Raw genomic sequence first — 17,971 nt, forward strand, 5'->3', positions numbered from 1 at the left:
CTTCTGGGCTCCTTACACTTGCACAGGACCCTTCCAAATACAGTTGACCTTGAACACAGTTTTAAACTGCACAGGTCCATTTATATGCACATTTTTTCCTGATAAATACAGTACTGTAAATATATTTTCTCTTAAGATTTTTTTTCAGTTTTTATTTATATTCCAGTAAGTCAACAAAGTGTAATATTAGTTTCAGGTGTACAATTTAGTGATTCAACACTTATATCCAACAACCGGTGCTCATCACAAGTGTCCTACTTAAATATGTGATTTTAAAAGAAATTAATAATGCAAACCTTTCAGTGATCTTTCCACTTAGGCCATCCACAATCTCCAAAGAAATGTCCCCTTGAGCCCAATTCAGACTCAGGGATTTATATTCCAAGTTCGTTTGAAGTGGATATGCAGAAGGTACTAAACTAACATGAGGTCTGTTGACCAAATAAAACATTGGAAGTTTTGAAGTGAGTGCATCATCAACACGTTGCTTTATAGCAATTTCTAAACCTCTAGTATCACTGCAATTCCCATCACCTAGAAAGTAAAAACAAAACACCCAGAAGTTCAATATCGAAAGACCAAAAGGAAAAAAAAAAAAAAAAGCAAACAGTCTAAAGTCTATTTACTTTTTTCTTGCAACCTATCCTTTCCTACTTCTCAGCAGCTACTTCTGTATCTTTTACCAGAACCTGGACAAAGTAACAATGGTCATAATTTCCATTAAAAAAACATTCTACAGAAAATAACAAATCGACATTCCAGTGATTAAAAGTGAAGAGCCAGAACTGACCCAGAAAAAAATATAGTGCTTTTTACAAGGTTCTGTCAGAGAGAACTAGTTCATCCTGTCTTGAATTCTCAGATTACAGCATGAAACTAGCAAATAATACAAGAAATAAATGTGGCTGAGAAATGGTTGGTAAGATTAAGTTATTTTTCCACATCTATGAGCCACAAATTACAACTATTCCAGTACCACAGTGTTCCACTTTCACAAAACAATTTAAATAATGACCATTTCTGGTTACAGTTGTGGCTAATATCAAAATCTTTGAGTTTTCAGTTAAAATAATTGTTGAAAGAATGCTTAAAAAGGTATAATATCATTAGTGTAGTATAATATAGTGGGTAGATCAAACTTAAAATAGAAGTTGGACAAGTCATTCCTATTTAAAAATTAGTAATTCAGAACTGGATCTCTTTTCTCCTTAGAGAAGTTCTCTCAAAGACACATTTTACATACCACTAGACATTATATCACAAAGTTTTGTTTCCATACATTGGAACTGCTGAGGTGGCTAGTGGTCTTACACTCACTATGATTATTTGGAAACTAGAAAATGATGTAAAAAGAACATGAATTACTGTTGACACCCTTTTTCTAAGCACTCCTTTGTGTTGTTTTTTTTTTAATCTCAGTATAGTTAACATACAGTGTTAAATTAGTTTCAGGCATATAATATATGGATTCAACAATTCTATACATAACTTGGCACTCATCAAGATGTGTACTCTAAATCCCCATCATGCATTTCACCCATCCCTCCCCACCACCTGCCACTCCTCCCCCCTCTGTCTGTTCTCTACAGTTATGAGAGTTAAGAGTCTATTTTCTGGTTTGTCTTTTTTTTTTTTTTCTTGCTTGTTTCTGAAATTCCACATGAGTTAAACCATAGGTATTTGCCTTTCTCTGATTTATTTCATGTAGCATTATACCCTCTAGATACATCCATGCTTTTGCAAATGGCAAGATTTCATTCTTTTTGATGGCTGAGTAATATTGTATGTATATGCCACATCTTCTTTATTCATGTATCAGGAGACACTAAGTATTCCTTTGAATAACCCAAATTAAGAAATACTGACAAATTAAGACTAGTTAAAAATATGCTTGGACCCAAATAGTTGAAAAGAAATAAGGTCTATGGAATAGTCACTGTGTCTATAATGAACAGAAGACATAGATTCAAAAGAAAATGTTACATATTATTACACACTGTGCTACAGAATAAATGTGTCCCAATAAAATTAATAGGTTAAACCTTTCCAATGAGATAGTAAGGCCTTTGTGAGGAACCCTTAAAAAGAGGCTCTCATTCCTGCTACAGTATCAGTGGAATTTTTATTGTAGCAGCCCAAACAGACTAAGACATACTGTAATGAGATAATGGTGCTGTTTGTGCCTAAAATACCAAGATACATGTGTAAAAAAACAAACAAATGGAATTTGTAAGTAGAATTCCATTTGGGATTTCTTACATACCAAACTGTTTCACCAAAATGTTTCAACAAGGTGGTATAACAGCAGTAATGTAATAGAAAAAAGTATATTAATATTAGAAAATTTATTTTTCCCTTTATATGTGTACACTTTAACTATTAACTAAATCCAAAGTATGGTTTTGGTTATATCTTGAGGCTACATCTTGTTCCTGGAAAAATACAACTCTAAAACTGTCATATAATAAGGAAAGTTTGATTTATCTTGAGTCATCTAAAATAACATGAAACCCCAAGGTAAAGTCAACAATTAAATCTAATCGAGGACCATAGCTGACTTGACTGGACACCTTTTTATACAGAAAAGATTCTGAGGAGATTAATCTATAATAAGTGTAATGTAAGTCAGCAGAAATGGTTGCTGAAACAGCTATTAAAAACTGAGGATGCATGAGTAAGAATATAGTATATAAATCAAAGAATCAAACATTAAAGAACTATGCACTGGTCTTACATCTGGAACATTATAATTAGTCTGAGGTATTACATTTTAACACCACCACCCATATATTACAGAATATCCAGAGAAAACAATTCAAGTTCCTGTGAAACACAAATGTGTGGCTAGGAGAAGACATAAAGGCAAGAAGCATCTAGCTTTGTATTCATAATGCTCACCACTCTGTATTTTACTGTATGAATGGTACCCCTGAGAGTAATGCAATGGTATATAACACCTAGCATATAGTAGGGGGCTTAAAAAGTACCTGATGAAAACAAGAATATAAAAGATTAGATTATCAGAGACCAGTAATTATCAATCCTGGATGCATATTAGACTCTTGAGGGATTGGGATATTAATACCAATGCCATTCTCACATTATTTTAAAAGCTTCCTGGGTTAGCATAAAATACAACAAGCATAAAAAATAAAATTTATTTTTTAAGTGTTCTGGGCAGAATTAGTTTTAAGTAGAAAAAGAGCACTTTCAAAAGCAAAACATGCTGATTCAAACTATTTATTCATGAAGCATTTACTGACCCCCTAGCACAAACTGGACCAAGAGGAGTGTGTCAAAGCACCTGCTTTCAAGAATGTCAAGTTTAATAGACAAAGCAGTGAGATTCTACTCACTCGCTATGCTCAGACAAAGCTATCAGAACTCAATTTAATACAAAATGCAGCAGCATGAGAAGTTATAAAACTGTTTTGAGTACAGGCTCTGCCAATAGGCAAACTGACTGACTTGGGACAATTATTTTACTAACACTGTGAACCTATTACTGATCTTAAAAAAAAAAAAAAGAAACAAATACAGAATCTCTCAGGTTATCAAATGTTTCTTTAAAGTCCATGAACTATGTTTAAAACAGATTCTTTCACTAGGAGGGAATTAGAAATTGGTATTCTTTATAATCCAAATGTAAAATTCAAATTAGTGTATTAAAAGAACTGGACAGAAATACCTCTGTACGAACACTCTTGAAATATTTAGACAGAGGATCTTACCATAATAGAATACCAAATTTTCAAAATACACCTTAAAAACCTTGAAAATTAAAAAAATAAAATCTAGCTCTTAAGTACTTAAGCAAAGTGGATTTTCTTCTTTATATGGATTTTTTAAAAGATTTTATTTATTTATTTATTTAATTTAAGAGAGAGAAAGAGAGTACATGTGCATGAACAGGGGCCAGGGCAGAGGGAGAGAATCTCAAGCAGACTAGGCCCTGAGCACAGAGCCCCATGATGGCACAACCCTGAGATCATGACCCGAGCCAAACTCAGAGTCAGACGCTTAACTGACTGAGCCACCCAGGAAATCCTACTCTGGATTATTTTCTTTTTAATAATAGTAAATGTCTTTTTAACAAGCCTAAGACTTTTTTCCTAAAAAAGAATACTACCACCATAAAGTGATAAAATGAATATCTAAGAACACTCACAGCACAAAACTGGCTTCTGTAAACTTTCTAAAAAGTTAAGTAAGTTAAAATATAATACTCTCCCCACTGGTAATGGATCCAATAATTAAGGTTTTTAAGAATTTTAAATAAAGAACTGTAAAAGATTTCCTAAGAATTATAAGAGAACAGGATGATATAATTATCCTCAAAGAATTAGATTTAACTTATATTGTCAGTATAGATTTACAGGAAGCAAATTTCAAGTATAAATAAAAAGACTTTTTTTAAAAAAAACAACTGGGGCTATTCAATTAATAGAACAGATTGGTTTTAAATCCTACACTTCACATTACATTTTAATACCACTACCCATATATTACAGTTTTAAAATAGGGCTAGATGATACTCTATCAGGAATGGTATAAAAAGAGTTTACTTACTAAGTGAAAAGCTCTACTAGACTACAAATAAAGTTCACTGAACTCTGAAGGTTTTCTCCTAGTGTACAGAAACTTTAAATGAGTATTTCTCAGAACCATTAATATCATCTGTATCAGAATCACCCAGTGGTGCTTTTACATGTATATTCCTCTGTCTCAAAACTCCCTCCCCCAGACACAGAATAGAGATCTTTAAGAGGTCCAAAAATTGGCATTTTTAACCAACAACTTAAACACATTAAAATCACTTAGGTTATACCACGAAGAACACCAATTAGCTTAAGATGTGTCCCACAAAGATGCCAAGAAAAAGAGCAGAAACAATTTTACAAAGTCTATAGTGTTTTTATTGCTACCTGGTATTCCTCACTGTTAGGAGCAAGAAGACACTCAAAATGACAAGAGATTTAATTTTTAAGCTCCTGTCTCAAACCACTAGCTAAATACTAAATAATTTTACAAGAGCCTATATCCATTCTTTTAAGAAACTAAATATAGTATGGAGTTATGTTATATAAAATGACAAGTTTTACAGTATTTTCTTCACCAATCTCAAAGAAAACTGTGATTCTAGAGATAGCATAGACAATTCTTATATACTTAATAGACATTCAAGAAAAAAGTCCTTTCTTAAAGGAAATTGAGAAAAGTTTAAATCCTGAAAATGTATGAGACCAAAAGAAAACAAGGCAAAGAAATTCAGTAAGCAAATTAAATCTAAGAAATGTACCATCCACAATATGTATTTGGAATAAGAAGATTTAGAAGTAACTACTTTTGAGGGTAAGAATAACTGGCATTATCATATATTACCAGTGGGAATGTGATTTGAAGGGTAACTTAGTAACATTTCTCAAAATTGCAAATGCATACATTTTTGCCCGTGATTCTACTTTCAGAATTCATCTTAGAAACAGATGCATTCATACATGTGCAAATAATATAAAAAGGTCATTCACTATAGCATTTTAGTAGCTGAAAAAAATTGGAAGCAATCTAAAATTCCCTCAACCTACAAGTGGTTAAATACATTATGATACCTTTATACAAAGAAATACCATACAACGAGACACAATTAATAATGAAGAAATTCGTTACATACCTGACATGGAAATATTTACAAGATATATTATTAAATGAAAAAAACAAAACACATCAAGGTATGAATTGTATTATCTATTCATACAAAATACAAAAAAGAAAAAAGAAAAGAAAAAGAATATGCATTTACTTCTTTAAGTATAAACTATCTTTGGAAAGAAAAACAACAACCTAGGAACAATGAATGCCACAGAAGAAAAATGGGTGCCTGGGGCACTAGGATAGGAGGGAAAAAACTTTTCACTGAAAACCCTTCTGAATCCTTTGAATTGTGAATCAAGTAATATATTTTCTATACAAAGATAATAAGCTTAATTAGAAAACAAATAACCAATTTCCCTTTTACAGTTTATTAAAGCCAAACAAAAATAGCACCTTGTATACACATGAAACTGAAAAAAATATTACTTGTAAGAGAAATTTCCAAGAAATGGGTATAAAATATATAAACAAAAAATCAATAAAAAAATATCAAGGAGGAAGCATGATGGTAGAGTAGTGGCAGGCTGAAATAGCATTAGGTGCCAGGAGTTCAGCGAGATAGTTACCAAATCATTCTGAATACCTAAAAATGCAACAGGAGATAGAAAAATAGAGCAGCAATTTTAGGAACAGAAAACCAACCACTTTCGGGAAGGTAGGATGTCCAGAGAAGTGAATCTGAAGTAATATGAAGATAAACCATGGGGGGAGGGGCTGGCTCCTGCAAGCAGTGGAGCACAAAATCAGGACTTTTAGAAGTCTGATCTACTGAGGGACATCGCTCCAGAGGCTAAGTGGGGTTGGAGACTTCACGGGGACAGTGTGATCTCAGGACCCAGAAAGACTGGGAGTGTCTGAGTGTGGCAGAGCCCCCAAGTATCAGAGCGGAGCAGACGGCTAAAGAGATGGGAGACAAGGTGGGAACTCTCAGGTCAGGGTTACCTTAAACCCTGATCCAAGGCAGAGTTGGGCCACTGATCTTCAAGCAGGGACACCACAAGTGGCAGATCTGGAGAGACCCCCTCCCTCCTCCTCTGGAAGGAGCGGCATGCGGGAGCGCGCGGTGGGAATCTGCTGGGTTTGGAGATTCCAAAAGGGGCTGTGTGCCAGAGATAGAAAGGCTTGGTCACAGGCCGGGTAAGCACAGAGCACTGCCGGAGACCACAGAGACAGGAGGGATTGACTACTTTTCTCTGAGGGCACACTGAGGAGTGGGTCCTCAAGCTCTTGGCTCCTCCAGACCAGAGACTGGGAGGCTGCCATTTTCATTCCCATCCTCCAAAGCTCTACAGAAAGCCTTCAGGGAACAAAAGCTACCAAGAGCAAACCCGAACAGATTACTTAGCTTGGCCCCTGGTAAGGGTGGTACAATTCCGCCTCTGGCAAAGACATTTGAGAATACTGCAACAGGCCCCACCCCCAGAAGATCAGCAAGAACATCCAGCCAAGACCAAGTTTACCGATAAACGAGAACTGCGGAACTCCAGGGCTAGAGGAAAGGAACCTATAGAATTCATGGCTTTTTCCCATGATCCTTCAGTCTTGCAAAGTTAAATTTTTTAATTTTATTATTTTCTTATTCTATTTTTTTAACTTTTCCTCTTCCTCTTTTAACTTTTTAAAATTATTTTATCGTATCAATACTTTTTTTAAAAAAGCTTTTTAAATTTTCATTGTTATAGTTGTATTTTATGGCTTCATTATATTTAACTTTATTTTTTGTATACATACAGGTTTTCTTTCTTTAAAATTTTGGGATATAATTTCTTCTAATAGATCAAAATATACCCTAAATCTAGCTCCAGCCTGATCACATTCTCTCCTTTTTTTCTTTTTCCAATCAACTTAGCTTATCAATTCTTTTTTTAAATCTTTTTAAATTTTCATCTTTACAGTCATAGTCCATCCCTTCATCATGTTTACCCTTATTTCTATACATATAGGTTTTTCTTTCTTTAAAATTTTGGAAAGTAGTTTCTTCTAAGAGACAAAAATACACCAATCAAGTGGGTGGCTCTGTTCTATTCACCAGTATAATATATATATATTTTTTTATTTTTTAATCTTTTTTTCCCCTCTATCTTCTCCCCCCAGTTTCAGGTCTCTGATTTGGTTAACGTATTGTTTTTCTGGTGTCTCTACCACACTTTTAGTATTTTACTCTCTCATTCATATACTCCTATCTGGATAAAATAACAAGGCAGAAAAACTCACCACAAAAAAAGAACAAGAGGCAGTACCAAAGGCCAGGGACTTAATCAATATGGACATTGTTAGTATGTCAGAACTAGAGTTCAGAATGATGATTCTCAAGGTGCTAGCTGGGCTTGAAGAAGGCAGGGAAGATATTTGAGAATCCCTTTCTGGAGAAATAAAATCCCTTTCTGGAGAAATGAAGGAACTAAAATATAACCAAGTTGAAATCAAAAAAGCTATTAGGGAGGTGCAATAAAAAATGGAGGCTCTTACTGCTGGTATAAATGAGGCAAAAGAGATAATTCACATTTTTCTCTAGTGCACATCGAACATGCTCCAGAACAGATCAAATCCTGGATCACAAATCAGGTCTCAACCGGTACCAAAAGACTGGGATCATTCCCTGCGTATTTTCAGACCACAATGCTCTGAAGTTAGAACTCAATCACAAGAGGAAAGTTGGAAAGAACTCAAATACATGGAGGCTAAAGAGCGTCCTACTAAAGGATGAATGGGTCAATCAGAAAATTAAAAAAGAATTGAAAAAATTCATGGAAACAAATGAAAATGAAAACACAACTGTTCAAAATCTGTGGGACACAGCAACAGCAGTCCTGAGAGAAAAGTATATAGCAATACAAGCTTTTCTCAAGAAGCAAGAAAGGTCTCCAGTATACAACCTAAGCCTACACCTAAAGGAGCTGGAATAAGAACAACAAAGAAAGCTAAATGCAGCAGGAAAAGAAAAATCATGAAGATCAGAGCAGAAATCAATGAAATAGAAACCAAAAGAACGGGAGAACAAATCAATGAAACGAGGAGCTGGTTCTTTGAAAGAATTAATAAGACTGATAAACCCCTGGCCAGACTTATCCAAAAGAAAAGAGAAAGGACCCAAATTAATAAAATCATGAATGAAAGAGGAGAGATTATAACCAACACCAAAGAAATACAAACAATTATAAGAACATATTATGAGCAACTATATGCCTGCAAATCTGAAAATCTGGAAGAAATAGATGCACTCCTAGAGACGTATAAACTACCAAAACTAAACCAGGAAGAAACAGAAAATCTGAACAGATCCATAACCAGTAAGGAGATTGAAGCAGTCATCAAAAATCTCTGAACAAACAAGAGCCGAGGGCCAGAAGGCTTTCCAGGGGAATTCTACCAAACAGTTAAAGAAGAATTAATACTTATTCTCCAGAAACTATCCCAAAAAATAGAAGTGGAAGGAAAACTTCCAAACTTATTTTATGAGGCCAACATTACTTTGATCCCAAAACCAGACGAAGACCCCATCAAAAAGGATCATTACAGGGCGCCTGGGTGGCTCAGTGGATTAAGCCGCTGCCTTCGGCTCAGGTCATGATCCCAGCGTCCTGGGATCAAGCCCCACATCGGGCTCTCTGCTCAGCAGGGAGCCTGCTTCCCTTCCTCTCTCTGCCTGCCTCTCCACCTACTTGTGATCTCTGTCTGTCAAATAAATAAATAAAATCTTTAAAAAAAAAAGGATAATTACAGACCAGTATCCTTCATGAACAGATGCAAAAATTCTCACCAAAATACTAGCTAATAGGATCCAACAGTACATTAAAAGGATTATTCACCACGACCAAGTGGGATTTATTCCAGCGCTGCAAGGTTGGTTCAACATCCGCAAATCAATCAATATGATACATTAATAAAAGAACAAGAACCATATGGTACTCTTAACAGATGTTGAAAAAGCGAACAGATGTTGATAAAGTACAGCATCCTTTCTTGATCAAAACTTGTCACAGTGTAGGAATAGAGGGTACACACCTCAATACCATCAAAGCCATCTATGAAAAACCCACAGCAAACATCATTCTCAATGGGGAAAACCTGAGAGCTTTTCCTCTCAGTTTTCCTAAGGTCAGGAACACCGCAGGGATATCCACTGTCACCAATGCTATTCAACATAGTACTAGAAGTCCTAGCCTTGGCAATAAGACAACAAAAAGAAACAAAAGGCATCTGAATCACAAAGAAGAAGTCAAACTCTCACTCTTTGCAGATGATATGATACTTTATGTGGAAAACCCAAAAGACTCCACTCCAAAATTGCTAGAACTCATACAGGAATTCAGTAAAGTGTCAGGATATAAAATCAATGCCCAGTAATCAGTTGTATTTCTATACACCAACAGCAAGACTGGAGAGAGAGAAATTAAGAAGATGATCCCATTTACAATTGCACCCGAAACCATAAGATACCTAGGAATAGACCTAAGCAAAGTGGCAAAGAACCTGTACTCAGAAAACTATAAAGTACTAGTGAAAGAAATGGAGAAGGGCGCCTGGGTGGCTCAGTGGGTTAAGCCGCTGCCTTTGGCTCAGGTCATGATCTCAGGGTCCTGAGATCGAGTCCCGCATCAGGCTCTCTACTTGGCAGGGAGCCTGCTTTCCCCTCTCTCTCTGCCTGCCTCTCTGTCTACTTGTGATCTCTCTCTGTCAAATAAATAAATAAAATCTTAAAAAAAAAAAAAAAAAGAAAGAAATGGAGAAAGACACAAAGAAATGGAAAAATATTCCATGCTCATGGACTGGAAGAACAAATATTGTGAAAATGTCTATGCTACCTAAAGCAATCTACACATTTAATGAAATCTCTATCAAAATACCACCAATTTGTTTCAAAGAAATGGAACAAATAATCCTAAAATTTATATGGAACTGGAAAGACCCGAATAGCCAGAGGAATGTTGAAAAAGAAAGCCAAAGTTGGTGGCATCACAATTCCAGACCTCAAGCTCTATTACAAAGCTATCATCATCAAGACAGCATGGTACTGGCACAAAAACAGACACATAGATCAAAGGAACAGAATACAGAGCCCAGAAACAGACCCTCAACTCTATGGTCAACTCATCTTCGACAAAGCAGGAAAGAATGTCCAATGGGAAAAAGTCTCTTCAACAAATGGTGTTGGGAAAATTGGACAGCCGCATGCAGAAGAATGAAACTGGACCATTTTCTTACACCACACACAAAAATAGACTCCAAATGGATGAAAGACCTCAATGTGAGACAGGAATCCATCAAAATCCTTGAGGAGAAGACAGGCAGCAACCTCTTTGACTACAGCCACAGCAACTTCTTCCTAGAAACACTGCCAAAGGCAAGGGAAGCAAGGGCAAAAATGAACTATTGGGATTTCATCAAGATCAAAAGCTTTTGAAAAAAAAACAAAAACCAGGATGCCTGGGCGGCTCAGTTGGTTGAGCGGCTGCCTCTGGCTCAGTGTCCTAGTATCGAGTCCCACATTGGGCTCCTTGCTCGGTAGGGAGCCTGCTTCTCCCTCTGCCTCTGCCTGCCACTCTGTCTGCCTGTGTTCGCTCGTTCTCTCTCCCTCTCTCTCTCTGACAAAAAATAAATAAAATCTTAAAAAAAACAGAAAAACAAAAATCAAAAGACAATGGACAGAATGGGAGAAGATATCTGCAAATGACATATCAGATAAAGGGTTAGTATCCAAAATCTATAAGGAACTTATCAAACTCAACACCAAAAGAACAAATAATCCAATCAAGAAATGGCAGAAGACAAGAACAGATATTTCTGCAAAGAAGATACCCAAATGGCCAACAAACACACGAAAAAGTGCTCAACGTCACTCGTCATCAGGGAAATACAAATCAAAACCACAATGAGATACCACCCCACTCCAGTAAGAATGGCTAAAATTAACAAGTCAGGAAATGACAGATGTTGGTGAGGATGCAGAGAAAGGGGAACCCTCCTACTCTGTTGGTGGGAATGCAAGCTGGTGTAGCCACTCTGGAAAACAGCATGGAGTTTCCTTAAAAGTTGAAAATAGAGCTACCATATGACCCAGAAATTGCAGTACTGGGTATTTACCCTAAAAATACAATGTACTGATCCGAAGGGGCGTGTGCACCTGAATGTTTATAGCAGCAGTGTCCACAATCACCAAACCATGGAAAGAACCTAGATGTCCATCAACAGATGAATGGATAAAGAAGAGGTGGTATATATATACAATGGAATACTATGCAGCCATCAAAAGAAATGAAATCTTGCCTTTTGCAACAATGTGGATGGAACTAGAGGGTATTACACTGAGAGAAATAATCAGAGAAACACAATTATCATATGGTATCTCTGACATGAGGAATTTGAGAGGCAGGGCGGGAGGTTGTGAGGATAGGGAAGGAAAAAAAATGAAACAAGATGGATCAAGAAGAAGACAAACCATAAGAGACTCTTAATCTCACAAAACAAACAGGGTTGTTGGGGGATGGGGGGTATGGATAGGGTGATTGGGTTATGGACATTGGGAGGGTATGGGCTATGGTGAGTGTTGTGAAATGTGTAAGCCTAATGATTCACAGACCTGTACTCCTGGGGCAAATAATACAATGTATGTTAATAAAAATAATTTTTAAGAAAAAAGGACTCTAGGGTCTTCTGGGATGGTGTCCCAGATGCTACCCCAAATGGTCTTTCAAACAGTGAGCATACTGGGATATCGGGATGCTTGGGTTGGGCTCAGTCAGTTAAGTGTCTACTTTTGGCTCAGTTCATGATTCCAAGGTCCTGGGATCAAGTCCCACATTGGGCTCCTTGCTCAGTGGGGATCCTACTTCTGCCTGTGCCTGCTGCTCCCCCTACTTGTGCACTCTCTCTCTCTAAAAAATAAATAATATCTTTAAAAAAAAAACAGAAATACCACCACCTAAAAACAAAAATATTACCTATCTGAGGATCTCAGGCTTATACAGGCAATTGTTTTCAGAAAGGAATGGCAAGCAAAGAAGAACCAAGTAACAGCAGTACTTAAGGTGTTTCACAGGTATAAATTAAAGTTTTGCAACACTCAGGGTTTTATGAAAATTATACAAATGAGTCCCCTAATTGTTTACTGACAATGGTTGAAAAACCATTCAAATGTAATTACATAATTCGGTAATACCTCCCACCGAAGAATGAATTACTAGTTCCCATTATTTATCTTGTGTTCTAGTTACTGTCTACTCATTTGACAACTTAAAAGTTCCCAGATCATAACCAAATGTGTGAAAAAGGTAGCTAAAAAACCAAATGGGCATTTAAGACTTTTCTTATTTTAAAGATAATTAAATATAAGCTTTTAGACTTGAGAAGTTCAAGGAAACATCTTTCTCCCAAAGAAAGGGGAAAAATTGAAATGTTGTGCAAACAAATGTGTAAGTTCAAAGTATAATACATCTAACTGGCTAATTTAAAATATTAATTGTCCTCCTCCTGATAAGAAGATAGAAGTCAAATTACACAAAGTATGATCGCAAGTTACTATGAAACGAAAATCTCAATGAAACAATGTTTTTTTTACCTTAAATAAAGGATCATGTATGCAAAATCTCAATTTATTCTGATTAAGTAAAATATATTTACTTAGTGAGAGAGGCCAGGAGGTAATAAAATCCCACTCACCAACAAGTATACTGCTGATATAAACTGGCTGTATAAAGTGACTCAGCAATGCTCCCTGTACACCAAGCACTTCCCATCTTGTCAATTTGTCACTTGAGGACATACTGCTTACTCTATTAACAACATCTGCAGGACAGTAGACAGTCAGATAAATTTTGCCTTCAACAGCCACATGGAGACTCAGTTCTTCATTGGCTTCAAATGCAGATATAGAATGTGGATTCAGACGCCTAGAAAAAGGAAAAGTTTTTTCTTTTAAAAAACAAAGTATACACAATGTAATATTACTTAGCCATAAAAAGAACAAAATCCTGCCATTTGCAATGATATGTAGGGAGCTAGAGTGTATTATGCTAAGTGAAAGTCAGTCAAAGACAAATCATATGATTTCACTCATATGTGGAATTTAAGAAACAAATGAGAAAAAGGAAAAGGGGGGGGCAAACCAAGAAACAGATTCTTTTAACTATTGTCAATACGCAGATGGCTTCCAGGGATGGGTGAAATAGGAGACGGGGATTAAGGGGTGCACTTGTGTTGAGCACCGGGTGTTGTACGAAAGTGTTAAATCACTATATGGTACACCTGAAACTAATATAACACTGTATGTTAACTAACTGGAATTTAAATTAAAAATTTAAAAAATTAAAAATTTTAAAAATAAAATCTATACGTACTTAAGAATTGTTTTCAAACATGTCTAACTTGCCAGGTACATTTAATTCTAGTAATACAAACAATTGCAAAACTAGTAATTTTAGTAATAAAAACAAATGCAAAACTAAAACAAGTTTGGGATGGAGTGACTTGGTCCCACAAGATAAATACCAAATAGAAATTAACCATATTTACAGCTTCTGGTAAAGATAAATTATTTTTACTGCCTTTATGTCCCTTAAAAATTTTTGTTCCTACCGAAAGTCTTATTGTCTTTCTCTGTATGGAAATTTTTTAAAACTACAAAAAGAATGCAGGAAAAAAACACTGACAATTTGTATTCAATTCTTCTCCAATAAAATATGTTAAAAAACATAAAATCATTTTTCCTGAAATTTTTCCCCAGAAAGACTCCTTCCCTTTGTCTTCAAAGGTGTAACTGGAAAAATCTGTAACAAAATATTAACCATGGTTATCTCTACATAGTCACACTTGCTTCTCCTTTGTGCTTGCCTGTTCTGTTTAAATATTATGCTGATGCTAACCATTCATCAAGATAATGAAGTTTTAGCTACAGATTGACCAGAAAAACAAATGGAATTTCTTAGCTCCTGCATTAGTATGTGATAGTGCACAAATCTATGCTTTCCTAACATTTATGAAGTCTTAAAACTCGACAGAAAAAGATTTCAACAGCATGGAAAGAAAGTGGTAAAGTACATGGAATATTTAAGTAGTAGTAGTAGATCAGATTGAGTGGAGGGGAGGAGTAGAGAAGTAGTAATAGATCAGATTAGATTGAGTGGCCCTCTAGCAGGCCACAAATAACACCTCAAGCCAGAAAGAGAATTCAGATAGATACGAATTTCCATGTTCTATTGCTCTAGGGATTCAGAATATATGATATAGCCATTCTGATTGCTTTCATTTTTTTTAAAGATTTATTTATTTGACAGAGACACACAGAGCAAGAGCAGGAACACAAACAGGGGGAGTGGGAGAGGGAGAAGCAGGATCCCCGCGAAACAGGGAGCCCAGTGTGGGGCTGGATGTGGGGCTCGATCCCAGGACCCTGGGATCATGACCTGAGCGGAAGGCAGACACTTAACCACTGAGCCACCACCCAGGCACTCCTCCTGACTGCTTTTAAAAACAACTCCCATGATACTTACAATTGTGACTTAATCTGGGCTGACCCTTTAGGCAACTGGTTCATATAGAGATAAATGTTGATAATCTGTTTCAGAGTGAGTAGATTAGAAGCTGGTTCTGTACAAAATATTGATTTTTCCATCATAGCAGGATTTTTGCTGTAGAAGAGTAGAAGTTGTCTATAAAAATACCTAAAAAAAAGGTTATAACTTTATCAAGTCATGAAATTTTAAAGTAATTCATCTTAAGCGTCATATTCGTAAGTGTCCTGAGCAATGTCCCTCCCTGTGTAGAAAGTGATAAGAACTCCTAAAATAACTTGAGCCTTATTTAATGAAGCGTTAAATCCTGCAAGAGGTCCTCAACTGGAGCCCAGTCTGACATGTGACCTGCTTAAAAGTGCCACTCCTTGACTACCACTCCACTCATTTCACATTTGGGTCCTCAACTGTCATATCCCCATTTCTCTACTGATCCCTCTCTTTGTTCTCAGACAGTTCTACTCTCAGTCTCCTACCTGAAGTGTCAAAATTCTGCCTTGCTTCTATTTTTCTTTCCCCACCAAAACAAACAACAACTGTGGTTCCTGCTCCTTAGTGGTTTTAAAGACAAAAACACAGAAATACAAGAACAATACCATGAAGACCGTAAGTTATACTAAAAAGTGAAACAAGTCTCCTGAAAAATTAATATTAATCAAATCAAGGGACAAATACTATTTTGCTTATTAAATAAAAAACACAATTTTAGTCCTTTCATCGGAAATAAGAAAATTCAGCACAAGCATATAATAGTGCCAAGCATGGGAAGAAATAAATGTAAAAGAGGTAATCTTAAAGAGATCATGTAATTCAATAAGCACCGAGGATTAAAAGACAATGACTTGCATTACCTTCATGGATTTCCTCAAAACCTTCCTTTTAAGATTAGAGGATTCTTTCCTTAGAGACATGTACTTAGTTTTTCAGGCAAAATAATGTCTAACTTTGTTTTAAAATACTCTACCAAAGAAAATAGCACCATCAAAAAGTGTGGATGCATAGGTTAAATAAGAAGAGCAGAATGCTGGTAACTGGATATGATCATTGGATACTGGTATCAGAATGCTGATAACTGAATGGGAGAATTCACTATCTTTTTCTTACTTATGTTTGAAAATTTCTGTATAAAGTTTTATAAAAAGCTCAATGCCTTAGCAGAACCAAAATCTGGTGGATCCTGGAGAAAATTACAGATTTCTCACTTTTCATACAAAGAGACTTCTAAGGAGTAACATTCCTGGCTTCTCTCTCCCACCTGCTATTCACTCCTTTCGTAAGGAGCAGAGCAACTACTGAAGAATTTGGGAAAAGAAACTAGGTATGCTCACCTCAGCCCTTTTCTCCCTCTTTGAGATCTGCCAGCCTCTATAAACTTATAGTTATAAAACAAGTCAGGAGGATGAAAAATATAGCACAGGGAGTATAGTCAATAATACTGTGATAATATCATATGGTGACAGAAGGCGAGTATATTTATCATGGTGGTGAATGTGGTAAGTGTTGAACATAAACATGTTTAACATTGTATGTCAACTACATTTTAGTTAAAAAAAAAGAATATCGGGGCGCCTGGGTGGCTCAGTGGTTTAAGCTTCTGCCTTCAGCCCAGGTCATGATCTCAGGGTCCTGGGATCGAGCCCCGCATCAGGCTCTCTGCTCAGCGGGGAGCCTGCTTCCCCCTCTCTCTCTGCCTGCCTCTCTGAATACTTGTGATCTCTCTCTGTCAAATAAATAAATTCTTAAAAAAAAAAAAGAATATCGTATCTACGTTCTGCTATATGGTAAACTTTGCATAGACCTTATATAGAAACTTACCAGCTTCAGGTAATACCTTTGGATAACTATGACTAACTTGGGGGGGATGATATTACCAAGTCTACTTGGTCTAGATATAAAGCTATATATTCCAATTACTTTGATAAAAAAGATGATGTATTTTTTAAAAAAAGCTGTAGAACTCTTGAAACTGAGTTCATAAGTTCTTGATAATAGAAGCCACTAAAATCCACCAATTATAGACACTGTAGTTACTGTAAGATTTTAAAAAATGACATGGAAGGGCGCCTGGGTGGCTCAGTGGGTTAAAGTCTCTGCCTTCAGCTCGGGTCATGATCCCAGGGACCTGGGATCGAGCCCCGCATTGGGCTCTCTGTTCAGCAGGAAGCCTGCTTCCTTCTCTCTCTCTGCCTGCCTCTCTGCCTACTTGTGATCTCTGTCTGTCAATAAATAAATAAAATCTTTAAAAAAAAAAATGACATGGAAATAATCAAAGGACTTGGATAAGTAAGGGACAGTCATATCCATGGCTTAATGATCAGTAAAATTCCATTTGTAAATAAAGACACCATTATGTGGTTACTTTGGACTGAAAGCATTAACATTTGGTGGCATTAAATATATGTGTTATCGGGGCGCCTGGGTGGCTCAGCGGGTTAAAGCCTCTGCCTTCAGCTCAGGTCATGAGCCCCGCATCAGGCTCTCTGCTTGGCTGGGAGCCTGCTTCCTCCTTTCTCTCTCTCTGCCTACTTGTGATCTCTATCTGTCAAATAAATAAATCTTTAAAAAAAAAATATATATATATATATATATGTGTTATCTTACCTAAGGAGAGACCTTCTTGCTGTAACAACAGCATGAGTGTCATGCAACACTCTTCCATTTGGCTTAATGCACTGGCTGTAATTGTATTCACCTGTGCCTATAGCTACAACTTCATGCTGTCCAGCTGAAAGGAAAAGGTTAACAGTAGCAGGTTATTATGACCTCCCTCGTCCATATGTTCAACCTCTACCTTACCATTTTAAAATTAC

At 36.3% G+C, this 17,971-nt stretch overlaps 1 protein-coding gene across 2 annotated transcripts in view; it reads right to left on the reverse strand.

Annotated features, from left to right (window-relative positions):
* Positions 1-17,971, reverse strand: part of ADAD1 (adenosine deaminase domain containing 1) — a 63,391-nt gene that overhangs the window by 20,401 nt on the left and 25,019 nt on the right. The window contains exons 6-9 of one of the 2 annotated variants that reach the window (XM_045997537.1): positions 17,763-17,886; positions 15,141-15,278; positions 13,312-13,541; positions 297-534 (exon numbers count right to left, since the gene is read on the reverse strand). In XM_045997537.1, the coding sequence (XP_045853493.1) occupies positions 297-534; positions 13,312-13,541; positions 15,141-15,278; positions 17,763-17,886 (730 nt within the window). Of the gene's footprint in view, positions 1-296; positions 535-13,311; positions 13,542-15,140; positions 15,312-17,762; positions 17,887-17,971 lie in introns of both variants that reach the window. The other variant, XM_045997536.1, reaches the window with a different exon arrangement.

The sequence above is a fragment of the Meles meles genome, chromosome 2 (assembly GCF_922984935.1).
Source record: "Meles meles chromosome 2, mMelMel3.1 paternal haplotype, whole genome shotgun sequence".
Lineage (NCBI taxonomy): Eukaryota > Metazoa > Chordata > Mammalia > Carnivora > Mustelidae > Meles > Meles meles.